The sequence below is a fragment of the Pseudophryne corroboree genome, chromosome 5 (assembly GCF_028390025.1).
Source record: "Pseudophryne corroboree isolate aPseCor3 chromosome 5, aPseCor3.hap2, whole genome shotgun sequence".
NCBI lineage: Eukaryota > Metazoa > Chordata > Amphibia > Anura > Myobatrachidae > Pseudophryne > Pseudophryne corroboree.
In genome coordinates, this window is record NC_086448.1 from 283,748,580 (window position 1) to 283,767,112 (window position 18,533).

Sequence of the window (18,533 nt, forward strand, 5' to 3'; positions counted from 1 at the left end):
ACAGGGTAAAACAAGAGAGGGGGGGCAAAATAGTGGCAAAAATTATATTATAAAAGCAGCTATACAGGGAGCACTTATTATAAGGCTATCCCTGTCATATATAGCGCTTTGGTGTGTGCTGGCAGACTCTCCCTCTGTCTCCCCAAAGGGCTAGTGGGGTCCTGTCTTCGTTAAGAGCATTCCCTGTGTGTCTGCTGTGTGTCGGTACGTGTGTGTCGACATGTATGAGGACGATATTGGTGTGGAGGCGGAGCAATTGCCAAATATGGGGATGTCACCTCCTAGGGGGTCGACACCAGAATGGATGCCTTTATTTTTGGAATTACGGGATAGTGTCAACACGCTAAAGCAGTCGTTTGACGACATGAGACGGCCGGACAATCAATTAGTGCCTGTCCAGGCGCCTCAAACACCGTCAGGGGCTGTAAAACGCCCTTTGCCTCAGTCGGTCGACACAGACCCAGACACAGGCACTGATTCCAGTGGCGACGGTGACGAATCAACCGTATTTTCCAGTAGGGCCACACGTTATATGATTTTGGCAATGAAGGAGGCGTTACATTTAGCTGATACTACAGGTACCACTAAACAGGGTATTATGTGGGGTGTGAAAAAACTACCTATAGTTTTTCCTGAATCAGAAGAACTAAATGAGGTGTGTGATGAAGCGTGGGTTGCCCCCGATAAAAAGATGCTAATTTCAAAGAAGTTATTGGCTTTATACCCTTTCCCGCCAGAGGTTAGGGCGCGCTGGGAAACACCTCCTAGGGTGGACAAGGCGCTCACACGCTTATCTAAACAAGTGGCGTTACCCTCTCCTGAGACGGCCGCACTTAAAGATCCAGCAGATAGGAGGATGGAAAATATCCAAAAAAGTATATACACACATACAGGTGTTATACTACGACCAGCTATAGCGACAGCCTGGATGTGCAGTGCTGGAGTAGCTTGGTCAGAGTCCCTGATTGAAAATATTGATACCCTGGATAGGGACAATGTTTTACTGTCTTTAGAGCAAATAAAGGATGCATTTCTTTATATGCGTGATGCACAGAGGGATATCTGCACACTGGCATCACGGGTAAGTGCTATGTCCATTTCGGCCAGAAGAAGTTTATGGACGCGACAGTGGTCAGGCGATGCGGACTCAAAACGGCATATGGAAGTTTTGCCGTATAAAGGGGAGGAGTTATTTGGAGTCGGTCTATCAGATTTGGTGGCCACGGCTACAGCCGGGAAATCCACCTTTTTACCTCAAGTTACTCCCCAACAGAAAAAGACACCGACTTTTCAACCGCAGCCCTTTCGTTCCTTTAAAAACAAGAGAGCAAAGGGATATTCATATCTGCCACGAGGCAGAGGAAGGGGGAAGAGACAGCAACAGGCAGCTCCTTCCCAGGAACAGAAGCCCTCCCCCGCTTCTACAAAAGCCTCAGCATGACACTGGGGCTTCTCAAGCGGACTCGGGGGCGGTGGGCGGTCGTCTCAAGAATTTCAGCGCGCAGTGGGCTCACTCGCAGGTAGATCCCTGGATCCTGCAGATAATATCTCAGGGATACAGGTTGGAACTAGAGACAGATCCACCTCGCCGTTTCCTGAAGTCTGCTTTACCAACGTCCCCCTCCGAAAGGGAGACGGTCTTGGAAGCCATTCACAAGCTGTACTCTCAGCAGGTGATAGTCAAGGTACCTCTTCTACAACAAGGAAAGGGGTATTATTCCACTCTATTTGTGGTACCGAAGCCGGATGGCTCGGTAAGACCTATTCTAAATCTGAAGTCCTTGAACCTGTACATAAAGAAGTTCAAGTTCAAGATGGAGTCACTCAGAGCAGTGATAGCGAACCTGGAAGAAGGGGACTTTATGGTATCCTTGGACATCAAGGATGCGTACCTCCACGTTCCAATTTACCCCTCACACCAGGGGTACCTCAGGTTCGTCGTACAAAACTGTCACTATCAGTTTCAGACGCTGCCGTTCGGATTGTCCACGGCACCTCGGGTCTTTACAAAGGTAATGGCCGAGATGATGATTCTTCTTCGAAGAAAAGGCGTATTAATTATCCCATACTTGGACGATCTCCTGATAAGGGCAAGGTCCAGAGAACAGCTAGAGATGGGATTAGCACTGTCTCAAGAAGTGCTAAAACAGCACGGGTGGATTCTGAATATTCCAAAATCCCAGTTAATGCCAACAACTCGTCTGCTGTTCCTAGGGATGATTCTGGACACGGTTCAGAAAAAGGTTTTTCTCCCGGAGGAAAAAGCCAAGGAGTTATCCGAGCTTGTCAGGAACCTCCTAAAACCAGGAAAGGTGTCTGTACATCAATGCACAAGAGTCCTGGGAAAAATGGTGGCTTCTTACGAAGCAATTCCATTCGGCAGATTCCACGCAAGAATTTTCCAGAGGGATCTGTTGGACAAATGGTCAGGGTCGCATCTTCAGATGCACCAGCGGATAACCCTGTCTCCAAGGACAAGGGTATCTCTTCTGTGGTGGTTGCAGAGTGCTCATCTATTGGAGGGCCGCAGATTCGGCATACAGGATTGGATCCTGGTGACCACGGACGCCAGCCTGAGAGGCTGGGGAGCAGTCACACAAGGAAGAAACTTCCAGGGAGTGGGGACGAGCCTGGAAACGTCTCTTCACATAAACATTCTGGAACTAAGAGCAATCTACAATGCTCTAAGCCAGGCAGAACCTCTGCTTCAGGGAAAACCGGTGTTGATCCAGTCGGACAACATCACGGCAGTCGCCCATGTGAACAGACAGGGCGGCACAAGAAGCAGGAGTGCAATGGCAGAAGCTGCAAGGATTCTTCGCTGGGCAGAGAATCATGTGATAGCACTGTCAGCAGTGTTCATCCCGGGAGTGGACAACTGGGAAGCAGACTTCCTCAGCAGACACGACCTTCACCCGGGAGAGTGGGGACTTCATCCAGAAGTCTTCCACATGCTGGTAACCCGTTGGGAAAGACCAATGGTGGACATGATGGCGTCTCGCCTCAACAAAAAACTGGACAGGTATTGCGCCAGGTCAAGAGATCCGCAGGCAATAGCTGTGGACGCGCTGGTAACGCCTTGGGTGTACCAGTCGGTGTATGTGTTTCCTCCTCTGCCTCTCATACCAAAAGTATTGAGAATTATACGGCAAAGAGGCGTAAGAACGATATTAGTGGTTCCGGATTGGCCAAGAAGGACTTGGTACCCGGAACTTCAAGAGATGATCACGGAAGATCCGTGGCCTCTACCTCTAAGGAGGGACTTGCTTCAGCAGGGTCCCTGTCTGTTTCAAGACTTACCGCGGCTGCGTTTGACGGCATGGCGGTTGAACGCCGGATCCTAAAGGAAAAAGGCATGCCGGAAGAAGTCATTCCTACTTTGATTAAAGCAAGGAAGGAAGTAACCGTGCAACATTATCACCGCATTTGGCGAAAATATGTTGCGTGGTGCGAGGATCGGAGTGCTCCGACGGAGGAATTTCAACTGGGTCGATTCCTACATTTCCTGCAATCAGGATTGTCTATGGGTCTCAAATTGGGATCTATTAAGGTTCAAATTTCGGCCCTGTCGATTTTCTTCCAGAAAGAATTGACTTCAGTCCCTGAAGTCCAGACTTTTGTTAAGGGAGTGCTGCATATACAGCCTCCTGTGGTGCCTCCAGTGGCACCGTGGGATCTCAATGTGGTTTTGGACTTTCTAAAATCTCATTGGTTTGAACCACTAAAAAATGTGGATTTGAAATATCTCACATGGAAAGTGACCATGCTACTAGCCCTGGCTTCGGCCAGGAGAGTGTCAGAACTGGCAGCTTTATCTTACAAAAGCCCATATCTGATTTTCCATTCGGACAGGGCGGAACTGCGGACTCGTCCGCATTTTCTCCCTAAGGTGGTGTCAGCATTTCATCTGAACCAGCCTATTGTAGTGCCTGCGGCTACAAGTGACTTGGAGGACTCCAAGTTACTGGACGTTGTCAGAGCATTGAAAATATATATTGCAAGGACAGCTGGAGTCAGAAAATCTGACTCGTTGTTTATATTGTATGCACCCAACAAGATGGGTGCTCCTGCGTCTAAGCAGACGATTGCTCGTTGGATCTGTAGCACAATCCAACTTGCACATTCTGTGGCAGGCCTGCCACAGCCTAAATCTGTAAAGGCCCACTCCACAAGGAAGGTGGGCTCATCTTGGGCGGCTGCCCGAGGGGTCTCGGCATTACAACTTTGCCGAGCAGCTACGTGGTCAGGGGAGAACACGTTTGTAAAATTTTACAAATTTGATACTCTGGCTAAGGAGGACCTGGAGTTCTCTCATTCGGTGCTGCAGAGTCATCCGCACTCTCCCGCCCGTTTGGGAGCTTTGGTATAATCCCCATGGTCCTTTCAGGAACCCCAGCATCCACTAGGACGATAGAGAAAATAAGAATTTACTTACCGATAATTCTATTTCTCGGAGTCCGTAGTGGATGCTGGGCGCCCATCCCAAGTGCGGATTATCTGCAATAATTGTACATAGTTATTGTTAACTAATTCGGGTTATTGTTGTAGGGAGCCATCTTTCAGAGGCTCCTCTGTTATCATACTGTTAACTGGGTTTAGATCACAAGTTGTACGGTGTGATTGGTGTGGCTGGTATGAGTCTTACCCGGGATTCAAAATTCCTCCCTTATTGTGTACGCTCGTCCGGGCACAGTACCTAACTGAGGCTTGGAGGAGGGTCATAGGGGGAGGAGCCAGTGCACACCACCTGATCGGAAAGCTTTACTTTTTGTGCCCTGTCTCCTGCGGAGCCGCTATTCCCCATGGTCCTTTCAGGAACCCCAGCATCCACTACGGACTCCGAGAAATAGAATTATCGGTAAGTAAATTCTTATTTTTGGTGCCCTGTGCCAAAAATAGTGGTCAGTCTCATTACACCTCACAGTAGCCTCCGTCAGTCACATTACACCGCACAGTGGCATCCGTCAATCACATTACACTGCACAGTGGCATCCGTCAATCACATTACACTGCACAGTGGCATCCGTCAGTCACATTACGACTTCTGTTCTGTCCCCCCTAGAGTGGGAAGCACTCTCTCACTGCCTGCTGCTGTAATGTAATCTGCATACAGCAGACAGACATTGGGGCAGGAGGGGTGTCACGAAGAAGTGGGCGCGGCTTTGGGCAGCCACTGTGATAGGATTAGCTGCGGCTGGATATGGGGAGCCGGAAGGGGGTGGGCAGCTACAGCGCTGGTGCCGCGGCATTTGCAGGAGAAGGGGCCAGGCGTACTACCTCGCCAGTTAGTGCTGCAGCGAGCGGCAGTAGTCGCTTTTGCGCTGTGTGCCAGGCACTGCTCGCCCATAGGTAGTTACGGCCCTGCACAGGAGTACCAAAGTAGAAATAGGAAGGGGGAGAGCTGTAAGTGACCCAGGAATCTCCTTCTTTTCTGTGTTGAAATACCTTTCTTATCAATTAAATAGTTCAACACAGGTGAAAGATGCGATCACACTGTGATTGGTGGCGAGCGGGTTTCAACACAGCATTATGGTAGAGTGGCATGTCCGGACCGTTTTAAGGGTGGTGCGTGACATCACACGCAGCCGCTGCTGGAAAAACATGGCAGTGGTGTGACCTCCTTCCCAGTCAGGCTGTGCAGGCAGGAGTCGACCCTAGTTGCTGCGATCATTATCTAATTGCAATACGATTGCAGCGCAGGGAAGTGATTAGCATGCCGGGCAGCCACCAGTATGCGATCCTAAGCAGTTGCAGTTTTGCTATTTTAGAAAAACTGCAACTGAAGCTGAATAAGGTCCATGATCTTGATTTACAAGCGAAGCAAAAAACAAGCAACTAGGCAAATCCATGCTGCACTGCAGGTGGGGCAGCTGCATACTGTGCTTGCCTACTCTCCGGTATTCTGTGGGAGACACCCAGTTTTTCAGGTAGTTCCCTTCCCTCCCCCTTCCCTGCATCTCCGGAAGTGTATGTACCCCTTCCGCATTCTGTTCACTTCCCAGAGAAGTGGGCAGAAGGCCGAAATAAATACAAGGAATCAGCATTGCTAGTAGAGGGGGTTGGGTCTAATGACACAATTGTATGCTAAGCGTATAAATGTAGCCCCACCCATATGCACATTTTTAGCCAATCCTACCGCTTTCCCTTGAGGGGCGGGGCCTAACTAATCACTTAGCCCGGCCCTGTCACCGCCCACCTGCTTCTCCTCTCCGGTCATCTCCCAGAGAGGAAAGCTTTAAAGTAGGTAAGTATGGGCAGATGTAACATGTGCAGAGAAATTTAGATTTGGGTGGGGTGCCTGAAAACTGAAGTCTAAATTGCCGTGTAAGAATAAAGTTTTAACATTGTGGGCTACATGCAAAAGCAGCCAGTATTTACCTTGCGCAGATAAAATATAAATTTTTATGCTCCCCCTCCAGACACAAAGTAACTTGCTTTTTTTGCTTTACGTACAAATTTAAATCAGGCCCTGTGTTAGATTATCTCCAAGTGATAATTAGATTGTGTTTAAGTGTGTGATATTCTGACCATATAGTGCACATTTATGTATCTAATGCCATAAGTCATATAATAACATTATTATTTTTGTAGATCAGGACAGTCCAACCCTACATTTTTTCTACAGAAGGGTCCAAAGAAATTTGTTCTCAGGAAGAAGCCTCATGGCCCACTGCTACCTGGAGCACATCGGGTAACTTTTATTGTTTTCATCTCCTTTATTAAAAGTGAATTTTCAAGTCGCTTATGCGTACTCTATTTCATTGTGCAGGTATAGAAGAAGCGCATAGAAACATGAGAGACTGATTTTCTTTACTTGTTTTTGATTATGTCCCAGAATCTTGAGAATTATGTTTTTTTTCTTATGAAATCCTGTATTGTACCACACAATTAAGAAACAATTCAACATAGGGCAGGGGGAAAATAATTTGGTATAAAATTTCCAAAAGTTGAAATACAACAGAAAGTGAAAAATATTGAAAAGACACATAGGGGTATATGCAATTCACGGCGAATCGCGGCAAATTATCGCCGTTTTTTAATTCGTCACAATTCGACAGGTGAATTCCGGCAGGTGCCTGCCGGAATTCACCATATTCAATGAAAAACGGATTTGACAGTCCCGCGGGCGAAAAACGGCCGATTTGCCGGATTTTGTCGCGAATTAAAAAAACGGGGAAAAACGGGAAAAACCCGGAAAAAAATGGCGTGGGGTCCCCCCTCCAAAGCATAACCAGCCTCGGGCTCTTCGAGCTGGTCCTGGTTCTAAAAATGCGGGGTAAAAATTGACAGGGGATCCCCCGTATTTTTAAAACCAGCACCGGGCTCTGCACCTGATGCTGGTGCAAAAAATACGGGGGACAAAAAGAGTAGGGGTCCCCCGTATTTTATACACCAGCATCGGGCTCCACTAGCTGGACAGATAATGCCACAGCCGGGGGTCACTTTTATACAGCGCCCTGCGGCCGTGGCATTAAATATCCAACTAGTCACCCCTGGCCGGGGTACCCTGGGGGAGTGGGGACCCCTTCAATCAAGGGGTCCCCCCCCCAGCCTCCCAAGGGCCAGGGGTGAAGCCCGAGGCTGTCCCCCCCCCATCCAATGGGCTGCGGATGGGAGGCTGATAGCCTTGTGAAAAATGTCAGAATATTGTTTTTTCCAGTAGTACTACAAGTCCCAGCAAGCCTCCCCCGCAAGCTGGTACTTGGAGAACCACAAGTACCAGCATGCGGGAGAAAAAACGGGCCCGCTGGTACCTGTAGTACTACTGGAACAAAAATACCCAAATAAAAACAGGAGACCGACACCGTGACAAGAACAACTTTATTACACACTGCCGACACACACATACTTACCTATGTTGACACGCCGACTGCCACAGTCTCCGACGATCCGAGGTACCTGTGAAAAAAATTAGACTCACCTCAATCCAGTGTCCGGGAGATAATCCACGTACTTGTTAAAAAAAAAACACGAACACCCGTACCAGCGGACTGAAAGGGGTCCCATGTTTACATATCAGACCCCTTCCCCCGAATGCCGGGACACCACGTGACTCCTGTCACTGAGGTCCCTTCAGCCAATCAGGAAGCGCTACTTCCGTGGCGCTCACCTGATTGGCTGTGCGCGTGTGACCTCAGACAGCTCATCGCAAAGCCTCTCCCATTACTTTCAATGGTGGGAACTTTGCCGTCAGCGGTGGGGTTACCCGCGGTCAGCCGCTGACCGGCGGGTGACCCCATCGCTAGCCGCAAAGTTCCCACCATTGAATATAATGGAGAGGCTTTGCGATGCGCTGTCAGCTCAGACGCGCACAGAGCCAATCAGCAGAGTGCAAGGACGTTGCGCTCGCTGATTGGCTTACGAGACCTTTCAGTGACAGCTGTCACGAGGGGGTCTCTCTGCATTCGTGGAAAGGTGTCCCATGTGTCAACATGGGACCCCTTTCAGTCCGTGTGGTACGGGTGTCCGGTTTGTTTTTTTGACAAGTTCGTGGATTTACCTCTGGACCATGGATGAGGTGAGTGTATTTATCTTTTCTTTTCAGGTACCCCTGGATTCTACTTGGAGAAGAGGACCGATGTCGGCGTGTGAACATAGGTAAGTATGTGTGTGTCGACGTATGAAATAAAGTTTTACTTTCACGGTGTCGGTCTCCTGTTTTTATTTGGGTATTTTTTTCCCAGTAGAACTACAGGTACCAGCGGGCCCGTTTTTCTCCCACATGCTGGTACTTGTGGTTCTCCAAGTACCAGCTTGCGGGGGAGGCTTGCTGGGACTTGTAGTACTACTGGAAAAAACAATATTCTGACATTTTTCACAAGGCTATCAGCCTCCCATCCGCAGCCCATTGGATGGGGGGGACAGCCTCGGGCTTCACCCCTGGCCCTTGGGTGGCTGGGGGGGGACACCCCTTGATTGAAGGGGTCCCCACTCCCCCAGGGTACCCCGGCCAGGGGTGACTAGTTGGATATTTAATGCCACGGCCGCAGGGCGCTGTATAAAAGTGACCCCCGGCTGTGGCATGATCTGTCCAGCTAGTGGAGCCCGATGCTGGTGTATAAAATACGGGGGACCCCTACTCTTTTTGTCCCCCGTATTTTTTGCACCAGCATCAGGCGCAGAGCCCGGTGCTGGTTTTAAAAATACGGGGGAACCCCTGTCAATTTTCCCCCCGCATTTTTAGAACCAGGACCAGCTCGAAGAGCCCGACACTGGTTATGCTTTGGAGGGGGGACCCCACGCCATTTTTTTCAGGGATTTTACCATTCCATCCAAAAAATAAAAAAATATTATTTTTAAAAATATATAAATAATACTTGTGCCTCCAAAAAAGACAAACCAAGTACCTAATCCCTTCTAATATAAATAGATATGATATTACCAAGAAAAAAAAACACAAAAAAAACATGTTTTAATTTTTTTTTATTAGTTTCACCCTCCAAAGTGTGTCGGATTGAAAATGACGAATTTACTGTCTAAAAGCACTGTTGTCGAATTTCCAAACTTCCATTGAATAGGCTTTGGTCGAATTGCAGCATGTGTATCATTGCAAAAAAGTCGAATTTGTCAAAAGTCGAATTTCAAAAAGTCGAATTTTGAAAGTCCGTTTTTTTGTCGGAAAGTACTGAATTGCATTGTCGATTTTTTTTTTTTTTTGGCGAAAAATTCCCGAAATTCGACAATTTCGGGAATTCGACCGCAATTGCATATACCCCATAGGGGGATATCCTATTTCCTGTGGTACTTTAATGTTGCTAATAGGTTTGCTGGGGACTATCCTATTCATCTCAAAGCCGGTGTCCTTTTCTCCCCCGACGCCGGCACTTATTAGGGATTATGGATAAGCAGCGATAACATCATCGTACAATCGAAGGTCCAATTTCGTCCATTAAAAACTGCCTCTAATTGGATACCGCGATAATGACGGTCAGTCATTAACCGCGATTTTGCCCAGTTTTAGCGGTCGAAATTGCATTGGGGCTAATTGAACCCCCCCCCCATCATATTCCCTGAAGTACAGGGAACATAGAAACATAGTACAGGTTGAGTATCCCATATCCAAATATTCAGAAATACGGAATATTCCGAAATACGGACTTTTTTGAGTTAGATTGAAATAGTGAAACCTTTGTTTTCTAATGGCTCAATGTACACAAACTTTGTTTAATACACAAAGTTATTAAAAATATTGTATTAAATGATCTTCAGGCTGTGTGTATAAGGTGTATATGAAACATAAATGAATTGTGTGAATGTATACACACTTTGTTTAATGCACAAAGTTATAAAAAATATTGGCTAAAATTACCTTCAGGCTGTGTGTATAAGGTGTATATGAAACATAAATGCATTCTGTGCTTAGATTTAGGTCCCATCACCATGATATCTCATTATGGTATGCAATTATTCCAAAATACGGAAAAATCCCATATCCAAAATACCTCTGGTCCCAAGCATTTTGGATAAGGGAGACTCAACCTGTAATAGGGAATAAAATACACACTAATAAAGAATATCCACAGTAGAAAGGGGTACTAATGTAACTAAAAGAAGGGTCAGAAATAATAATGGACAAAAGTAAAAGGATGCAGTTACTTTAGCAATGGGCGTGTATCTGGCAGCCTTTCTGTATAGAAATACAAGTGAGGAACATCATAAAGGAAAGGGGGATGGGGGGGGGGGGGGGGGGGACTATCACTGACAGTTGTTATACAACACCTCTCAACTAATCATGGAACTAATAACTAAGGATTAAACCGAATACGTACGTATTCCCGGCTGACGGGATGGCGGTTGTCAGTATCCCGACAGTGGCATCCAGCCCTCCAGAATGCCGGTAGCGGGGTGAGCGCAAAGAGTCCCCGTGTGGGCTCGCTGCGTTCGCCACAGGTTCTGTTCCCACTCTATAGGTGTCGTGGACAACCACGAGTGGGAACAGTTCCTGGGCGCTGGGATTCCGGCTGTCGCCATTTTTTGCTGTCGGGATTCCGGCATCTGTGCCCTGACTGCCGGGATCCTGACAGCCGGCAAATTAACTGCATCCCAATTAAACATGACATCCATAATCATGCAATCCTTCAGCATTGTAAATCAAGCGTTATGTTTGCTCTTTGAAGGATTCAAGATTGCAAATGGTCTAGGAGTCTCCTTTATGTATACTCCCCAGTTTGAAAAAAACTTTATCTCCTGACTCAGTATCAAAGGTGGTAATTCTCTGTTCAAGGTACAATAGTCTATGATTATTTGCTTAAAGATAACAAGGGAGCAGTATTTTCTCTATCGTCCTAGTGGATGCTGGGGTTCCTGAAAGGACCATGGGGAATAGCGGCTCCGCAGGAGACAGGGCACAAAAAGTAAAGCTTTTCCAGATCAGGTGGTGTGCACTGGCTCCTCCCCCTATGACCCTCCTCCAGACTCCAGTTAGATTTTTGTGCCCGGCCGAGAAGGGTGCAATCTAGGTGGCTCTCCTAAAGAGCTGCTTAGAAAAAGTTTAGCTTAGGTTTTTTATTTTACAGTGAGTCCTGCTGGCAACAGGATCACTGCAACGAGGGACTGAGGGGAGAAGAAGTGAACTCACCTGCGTGCAGGATGGATTGGCTTCTTGGCTACTGGACATCAGCTCCAGAGGGACGATCACAGGTACAGCCTGGATGGTCACCGGAGCCGCGCCGCCGGCCCCCTTGCAGATGCTGAAGTCAGAAGAGGTCCAAAATCGGCGGCTGAAGACTCCTGCAGTCTTCTAAAGGTAGCGCACAGCACTGCAGCTGTGCGCCATTTTCCTCTCAGCACACTTCACACGCAGTCACTGAGGGTGCAGGGCGCTGGGGGGGGGCGCCCTGGGAGGCAAATGTAACCTATATAAAGGCTAAAAATACCTCACATATAGCCCCCAGAGGCTATATGGAGATATTTAACCCCTGCCTGGATTCACTAAATAGCGGGAGACGAGCCCGCCAAAAAAGGGGCGGGGCCTATCTCCTCAACACACGGCGCCATTTCCTCTCACAGCTCCGCTGGTCAGGACGGCTCCCAGGTCTCTCCCCTGCACTGCACTACAGAAACAGGGTAAAACAGAGAGGGGGGGCAAATTTATGGCGATATTTTTATATATATAAAGCAGCTATAAGGGAGCACTTATTATAAGGCTATCCCTGTTATATATAGCGCTTTTGGTGTGTGCTGGCAAACTCTCCCTCTGTCTCCCCAAAGGGCTAGTGGGTCCTGTCTTCGTTAGGAGCATTCCCTGTGTGTCTGCTGTGTGTCGGTACGTGTGTGTCGACATGTATGAGGACGATATTGGTGTGGAGGCGGAGCAATTGCCAAATATGAGGATGTCACCCCCTAGGGAGTCGACACCAGAATGGATGCCTTTATTTATGGAACTACGGGATAGTGTCAACACGCTAAAGCAGTCGTTTGACGACATGAGACGGCCGGACAATCAATTAGTGCCTGTCCAGGCGACTCAAACACCGTCAGGGGCTGTAAAACGCCCTTTGCCTCAGTCGGTCGACACAGACCCAGACACAGGCACTGACTCCAGTGGTGACGGTGACGAATCAACCGTATTTTCCAGTAGGGCCACACGTTATATGATTTTGGCAATGAAGGAGGCGTTACATTTAGCTGATACTACAGGTACCACTAAACAGGGTATTATGTGGGGTGTGAAAAAACTACCTATAGTTTTTCCTGAATCAGAAGAATTAAATGACGTGTGTAATGAAGCGTGGGTTGCTCCTGATAAAAAGCTGAAAATTTCAAAGAAATTATTGGCATTATACCCTTTCCCGCCAGAGGTTAGGGAGCGCTGGGAAACATCTCCTAGGGTGGACAAGGCGCTAACACGCTTATCTAAACAAGTGGCGTTACCCTCTCCTGAGACGGCCGCACTTAAAGATCCATCAGATAGGAGGATGGAAAATATCCAAAAAAGTATATACACACATGCAGGTGTTATACTACGACCAGCTATAGCGACTGCCTGGATGTGCAGTGCTGGGGTAGTTTGGTCAGAGTCCCTGATTGAAAATATTGATACCCTGGACAGGGACAATATTTTACTGTCGTTAGAACAAATAAAGGATGCATTTCTTTATATGCGTGATGCACAGAGGGATATCTGCACACTGGCATCACGGGTAAGTGCTATGTCCATTTCGGCCAGAAGAGCTTTATGGACGCGACAGTGGACAGGCGATGCGGATTCAAAACGGCATATGGAAGTTTTGCCGTATAAAGGGGAGGAGTTATTTGGAGTCGGTCTATCAGATTTGGTGGCCACGGCTACAGCCGGGAAATCCACCTTTCTACCTCAAGTCACTCCCCAACAGAAAAAGGCACCGACTTTTCAACCGCAGCCCTTTCGTTCCTTTAAAAATAAGAGAGCAAAGGGCTATTCATATCTGCCACGAGGCAGAGGTCGAGGGAAGAGACAGCAACAGGCAGCTCCTTCCCAGGAACAGAAGCCCTCCCCGGCTTCTACAAAAGCCTCAGCATGACGCTGGGGCTTCTCAAGCGGACTCGGGGACGGTGGGCGGTCGTCTCAAAAATTACAGCGCGCAGTGGGCTCACTCGCAAGTAGATCCCTGGATCCTGCAGATAATATCTCAGGGGTACAGGTTGGAATTAGAGACAGATCCACCTCGCCGTTTCCTGAAGTCTGCTTTACCAACGTCCCCCTCCGAAAGGGAGACGGTTTTGGAAGCCATTCACAAGCTGTACTCTCAGCAGGTGATAGTCAAGGTACCTCTTCTACAACAAGGGAAGGGGTATTATTCCACTCTTTTTGTGGTACCGAAGCCGGATGGCTCGGTAAGGCCTATTCTAAATCTGAAGTCCTTGAACCTGTACATAAAGAAGTTCAAGTTCAAAATGGAGTCACTCAGAGCAGTGATAGCGAACCTGGAAGAGGGGGATTTTATGGTATCCTTGGACATCCAGGATGCGTATCTCCACGTTCCAATTTACCCCTCACACCAGGGGTACCTCAGGTTCGTTGTACAAAACTGTCACTATCAGTTTCAGACGCTGCCGTTCGGATTGTCCACGGCACCTCGGGTCTTTACAAAGGTAATGGCCGAGATGATGATTCTTCTTCGAAGAAAAGGCATATTAATTATCCCATACTTGGACGATCTCCTAATAAGAGCAAGGTCCAGAGAACAGCTAGAGATGGGATTAGCACTGTCTCAAGAAGTGCTAAAACAGCACGGGTGGATTCTGAATATTCCAAAATCCCAGTTAATGCCGACAACTCGTCTGCTGTTCCTAGGGATGATTCTGGACACGGTTCAGAAAAAGGTTTTTCTCCCGGAGGAAAAAGCCAAGGAGTTATCCGAGCTTGTCAGGAACCTCCTAAAACCAGGAAAGGTGTCTGTACATCAATGCACAAGAGTCCTGGGAAAAATGGTGGCTTCTTACGAAGCAATTCCATTCGGCAGATTCCACGCAAGAATTTTCCAAAGGGATCTGTTGGACAAATGGTCAGGGTCGCATCTTCAGATGCACCTGCGGATAACCCTGTCTCCAAGGACAAGGGTGTCTCTTCTGTGGTGGTTGCAGAGTGCTCATCTATTGGAGGGCCGCAGATTCGGCATACAGGATTGGATCCTGGTGACCACGGACGCCAGCCTGAGAGGCTGGGGAGCAGTCACACAAGGAAGAAACTTCCAGGGAGTATGGACGAGCCTGGAAACGTCTCTTCACATAAACATTCTGGAACTAAGAGCAATCTACAATGCTCTAAGCCAGGCAGAACCTCTGCTTCAGGGAAAACCGGTGTTGATCCAGTCGGACAACATCACGGCAGTCGCCCATGTGAACAGACAGGGCGGCACAAGAAGCAGGAGGGCAATGGCAGAAGCTGCAAGGATTCTTCGCTGGGCAGAGAATCATGTGATAGCACTGTCAGCAGTGTTCATCCCGGGAGTGGACAACTGGGAAGCAGACTTCCTCAGCAGACACGATCTTCACCCGGGAGAGTGGGGACTTCATCCAGAAGTCTTCCACATGCTGGTAACCCGTTGGGAAAGACCAATGGTGGACATGATGGCGTCTCGCCTCAACAAAAAACTGGACAGGTATTGCGCCAGGTCAAGAGATCCGCAGGCAATAGCTGTGGACGCGCTGGTAACGCCTTGGGTGTACCAGTCGGTGTATGTGTTTCCTCCTCTGCCTCTCATACCAAAAGTATTGAGAATTATACGGCAAAGAGGCGTAAGAACGATACTAGTGGTTCCGGATTGGCCAAGAAGGACTTGGTATCCGGAACTTCAAGAGATGATCACGGAAGATCCGTGGCCTCTACCTCTAAGGAGGGACTTGCTTCAGCAGGGTCCCTGTCTGTTTCAAGACTTACCGCGGCTGCGTTTGACGGCATGGCGGTTGAACGCCGGATCCTAAAGGAAAAAGGCATGCCGGAAGAAGTCATTCCTACTTTGATTAAAGCAAGGAAGGAAGTAACCGTGCAACATTATCACCGAATTTGGCGAAAATATGTTGCGTGGTGCGAAGATCGGAGTGCTCCGACGGAGGAATTTCAACTGGGTCGATTCCTACATTTCCTGCAATCAGGATTGTCTATGGGTCTCAAATTGGGATCTATTAAGGTTCAAATTTCGGCCCTGTCGATTTTCTTTCAAAAAGAATTGGCTTCAGTCCCTGAAGTCCAGACCTTTGTTAAGGGAGTGCTGCATATACAGCCTCCTGTGGTGCCTCCAGTGGCACCGTGGGATCTCAATGTGGTTTTGGACTTTCTAAAATCTCATTGGTTTGAACCACTAAAAAAGGTGGATTTGAAATATCTCACATGGAAAGTGACCATGCTTCTAGCCCTGGCTTCGGCCAGGAGAGTGTCAGAACTGGCAGCTTTATCTTACAAAAGCCCATATCTGATTTTCCATTCGGACAGGGCAGAACTGCGGACTCGTCCGCATTTTCTCCCTAAGGTGGTGTCAGCATTTCATCTGAACCAGCCTATTGTAGTGCCTGCGGCTACAAGTGACTTGGAGGACTCCAAGTTACTGGACGTTGTCAGAGCATTAAAAATATATATTGCAAGGACAGCTGGAGTCAGAAAATGTGACTCGTTGTTTATATTGTATGCACCCAACAAGATGGGTGCTCCTGCGTCTAAGCAGACGATTGCTCGTTGGATCTGTAGCACAATCCAACTTGCACATTCTGTGGCAGGCCTGCCACAGCCTAAATCTGTAAAGGCCCACTCCACAAGGAAGGTGGGCTCATCTTGGGCGGCTGCCCGAGGGGTTTCGGCATTACAACTTTGCCGAGCAGCTACGTGGTCAGGGGAGAACACGTTTGTAAAATTTTACAAATTTGATACTCTGGCTAAGGAGGACCTGGAGTTCTCTCATTCGGTGCTGCAGAGTCATCCGCACTCTCCCGCCCGTTTGGGAGCTTTGGTATAATCCCCATGGTCCTTTCAGGAACCCCAGCATCCACTAGGACGATAGAGAAAATAAGATTTTACTTACCGATAAATCTATTTCTCGGAGTCCGTAGTGGATGCTGGGCGCCCATCCCAAGTGCGGATTATCTGCAATAATTGTACATAGTTATTGTTAACAAATTCGGGTTATTGTTGAAGAAAGCCATCTTTCAGAGGCTCCGCTGTTATCATACTGTTAACTGGGTTTAGATCACAAGTTGTACGGTGTGATTGGTGTGGCTGGTATGAGTCTTACCCGGGATTCAAAATCCTCCCTTATTGTGTACGCTCGTCCGGGCACAGTACCTAACTGGAGTCTGGAGGAGGGTCATAGGGGGAGGAGCCAGTGCACACCACCTGATCTGGAAAAGCTTTACTTTTTGTGCCCTGTCTCCTGCGGAGCCGCTATTCCCCATGGTCCTTTCAGGAACCCCAGCATCCACTACGGACTCCGAGAAATAGATTTATCGGTAAGTAAAATCTTATTTTTTTATACAGAATGGGAGACTAGTCTGCTTACTTATCGTCACACATACAATTAGAAAGAGAATTAACGGTTTGACTCAGACATGAGATCTCCAGGCTGTAAAATCTGCAAAAGATAGTGCCTGAGCATACAGACATAATTGAAGGTGAAATTGCCATTAAGATAATTGAAAAGTGTTTCCCACAAAACCACAAGTTATGAGCTAAAGTAGCGTTAAACAATGGAATGTAGCACAATCCGCTTCATTAATTACAAAATCTATCCTGTGAAATGGAGAAACATACATTCTGTTCAAGTGCAGAGAAGCATTTTCTGTAGCGATGCGAATGGCACGGCAGGCAGATAACTGTGTATATTCAAGCAAGAAAATGCAGCATCAAAATGTAAAGAAGTCATCAGAGTCCCATGAGGGAATACACAGAACAGGTTAATGAATCATACATTTTACCTCTTTGGAATAGACAAGTAGCCTAAACAGGGGTCAAAAATAGAAATTGCGGAACGCTTTATAGAAGTGATATAATGAGAAGCATTGGATAAACATTAAGAAATATTCATGCAGGAGAAGGCATTTTTCTCAAAGTAGTTGGAAACTTAGGAGAAAATCTCTGGGATCTAAGGCATCCTTTATAGTTTGAATGCCTTTGGAAGACCATAACATAAATGTAGGGTTGTCTAATGACGGAGGGAAAGACCAGTTACCCCATAAGGCAGTGGTGGGGAACCTCCGAACCGCGGGCCGTATAAGGCCCGCGAAGCCGTTTGGTCCGGCCCACCAGCTTGTGTCAGTGAGACACGCTGCTGCTCAGTCCGGCGGCAGCGTGTCTCAGCTGTCAGAACAGGGAGGAGAGCGCGGCTGTCGGGTGGGAGCGGCGGCGTGTATGACTTGAAACCAGCCGCCGGTTCGTGAGCCAATCAGAAGCCGCGGCTGCCGGTCCGCGAGCTCTGATTGGCTCTCGAACCGGCGGCTGGTTTCAAGTCCTAGATGCCGACGCCGCCCAACATAGCCGCGCTCTCCTCCGTGTCCCGCCGAAAGCAGCACGGTAAGCAGCACGGAGGGGAGGGGGGGCAGGGCAGGGCATCTGTATACCTGGCACTGTGGGGGGCATCTGTATACCTGGCACTGTGGGGGGCATCTGTATACCTGGCACTGTGGGGGGCATCTGTATACCTGGCACTGTGGGGACATCTGTATACCTGGCACTATGAGGGGCATCTGTATACCTGGCACTGTGGGGGCATCTGTATACCTGGCACTGTGGGGGCATCTGTATACCTGGCACTGTGGGGGGCATCTGTATACCTGGCACTGTGGGGGGCATCTGTATACCTGGCACTGTGGGGGGCATCTGTATACCTGGCACTGTGGGGACATCTGTATACCTGGCACTATAAGGGGCATCTGTATACCTGGCACTGTGGGGGCATCTGTATACTTGGCACTGTGGGGGCATCTGTAGACCTGGCACTGTGGGGACATCTGTAGACCTGGCACTGTGGGGACATCTGTAGACCTGGCACTGTGGGGACATCTGTATACCTGGCACTGTGAGGGGCATCTGTATACCTGGCACTGTGGGGACATCTGTATACCTG

At 48.2% G+C, this 18,533-nt stretch overlaps 1 protein-coding gene across 2 annotated transcripts in view; it reads left to right on the forward strand.

Annotated features, from left to right (window-relative positions):
- Positions 1-18,533, forward strand: part of ACAD11 (acyl-CoA dehydrogenase family member 11) — a 279,715-nt gene that overhangs the window by 14,312 nt on the left and 246,870 nt on the right. Inside the window, exon 2 of one of the 2 annotated variants that reach the window (XM_063922380.1) lies at positions 6,592-6,691. The exons of the other annotated variant lie outside the window; for it this stretch is intronic. Coding sequence (XP_063778450.1) covers positions 6,592-6,691 — 100 coding nt within the window. The remainder of the gene's footprint in view (positions 1-6,591; positions 6,692-18,533) is intronic. 2 annotated transcript variants of the gene reach the window in all.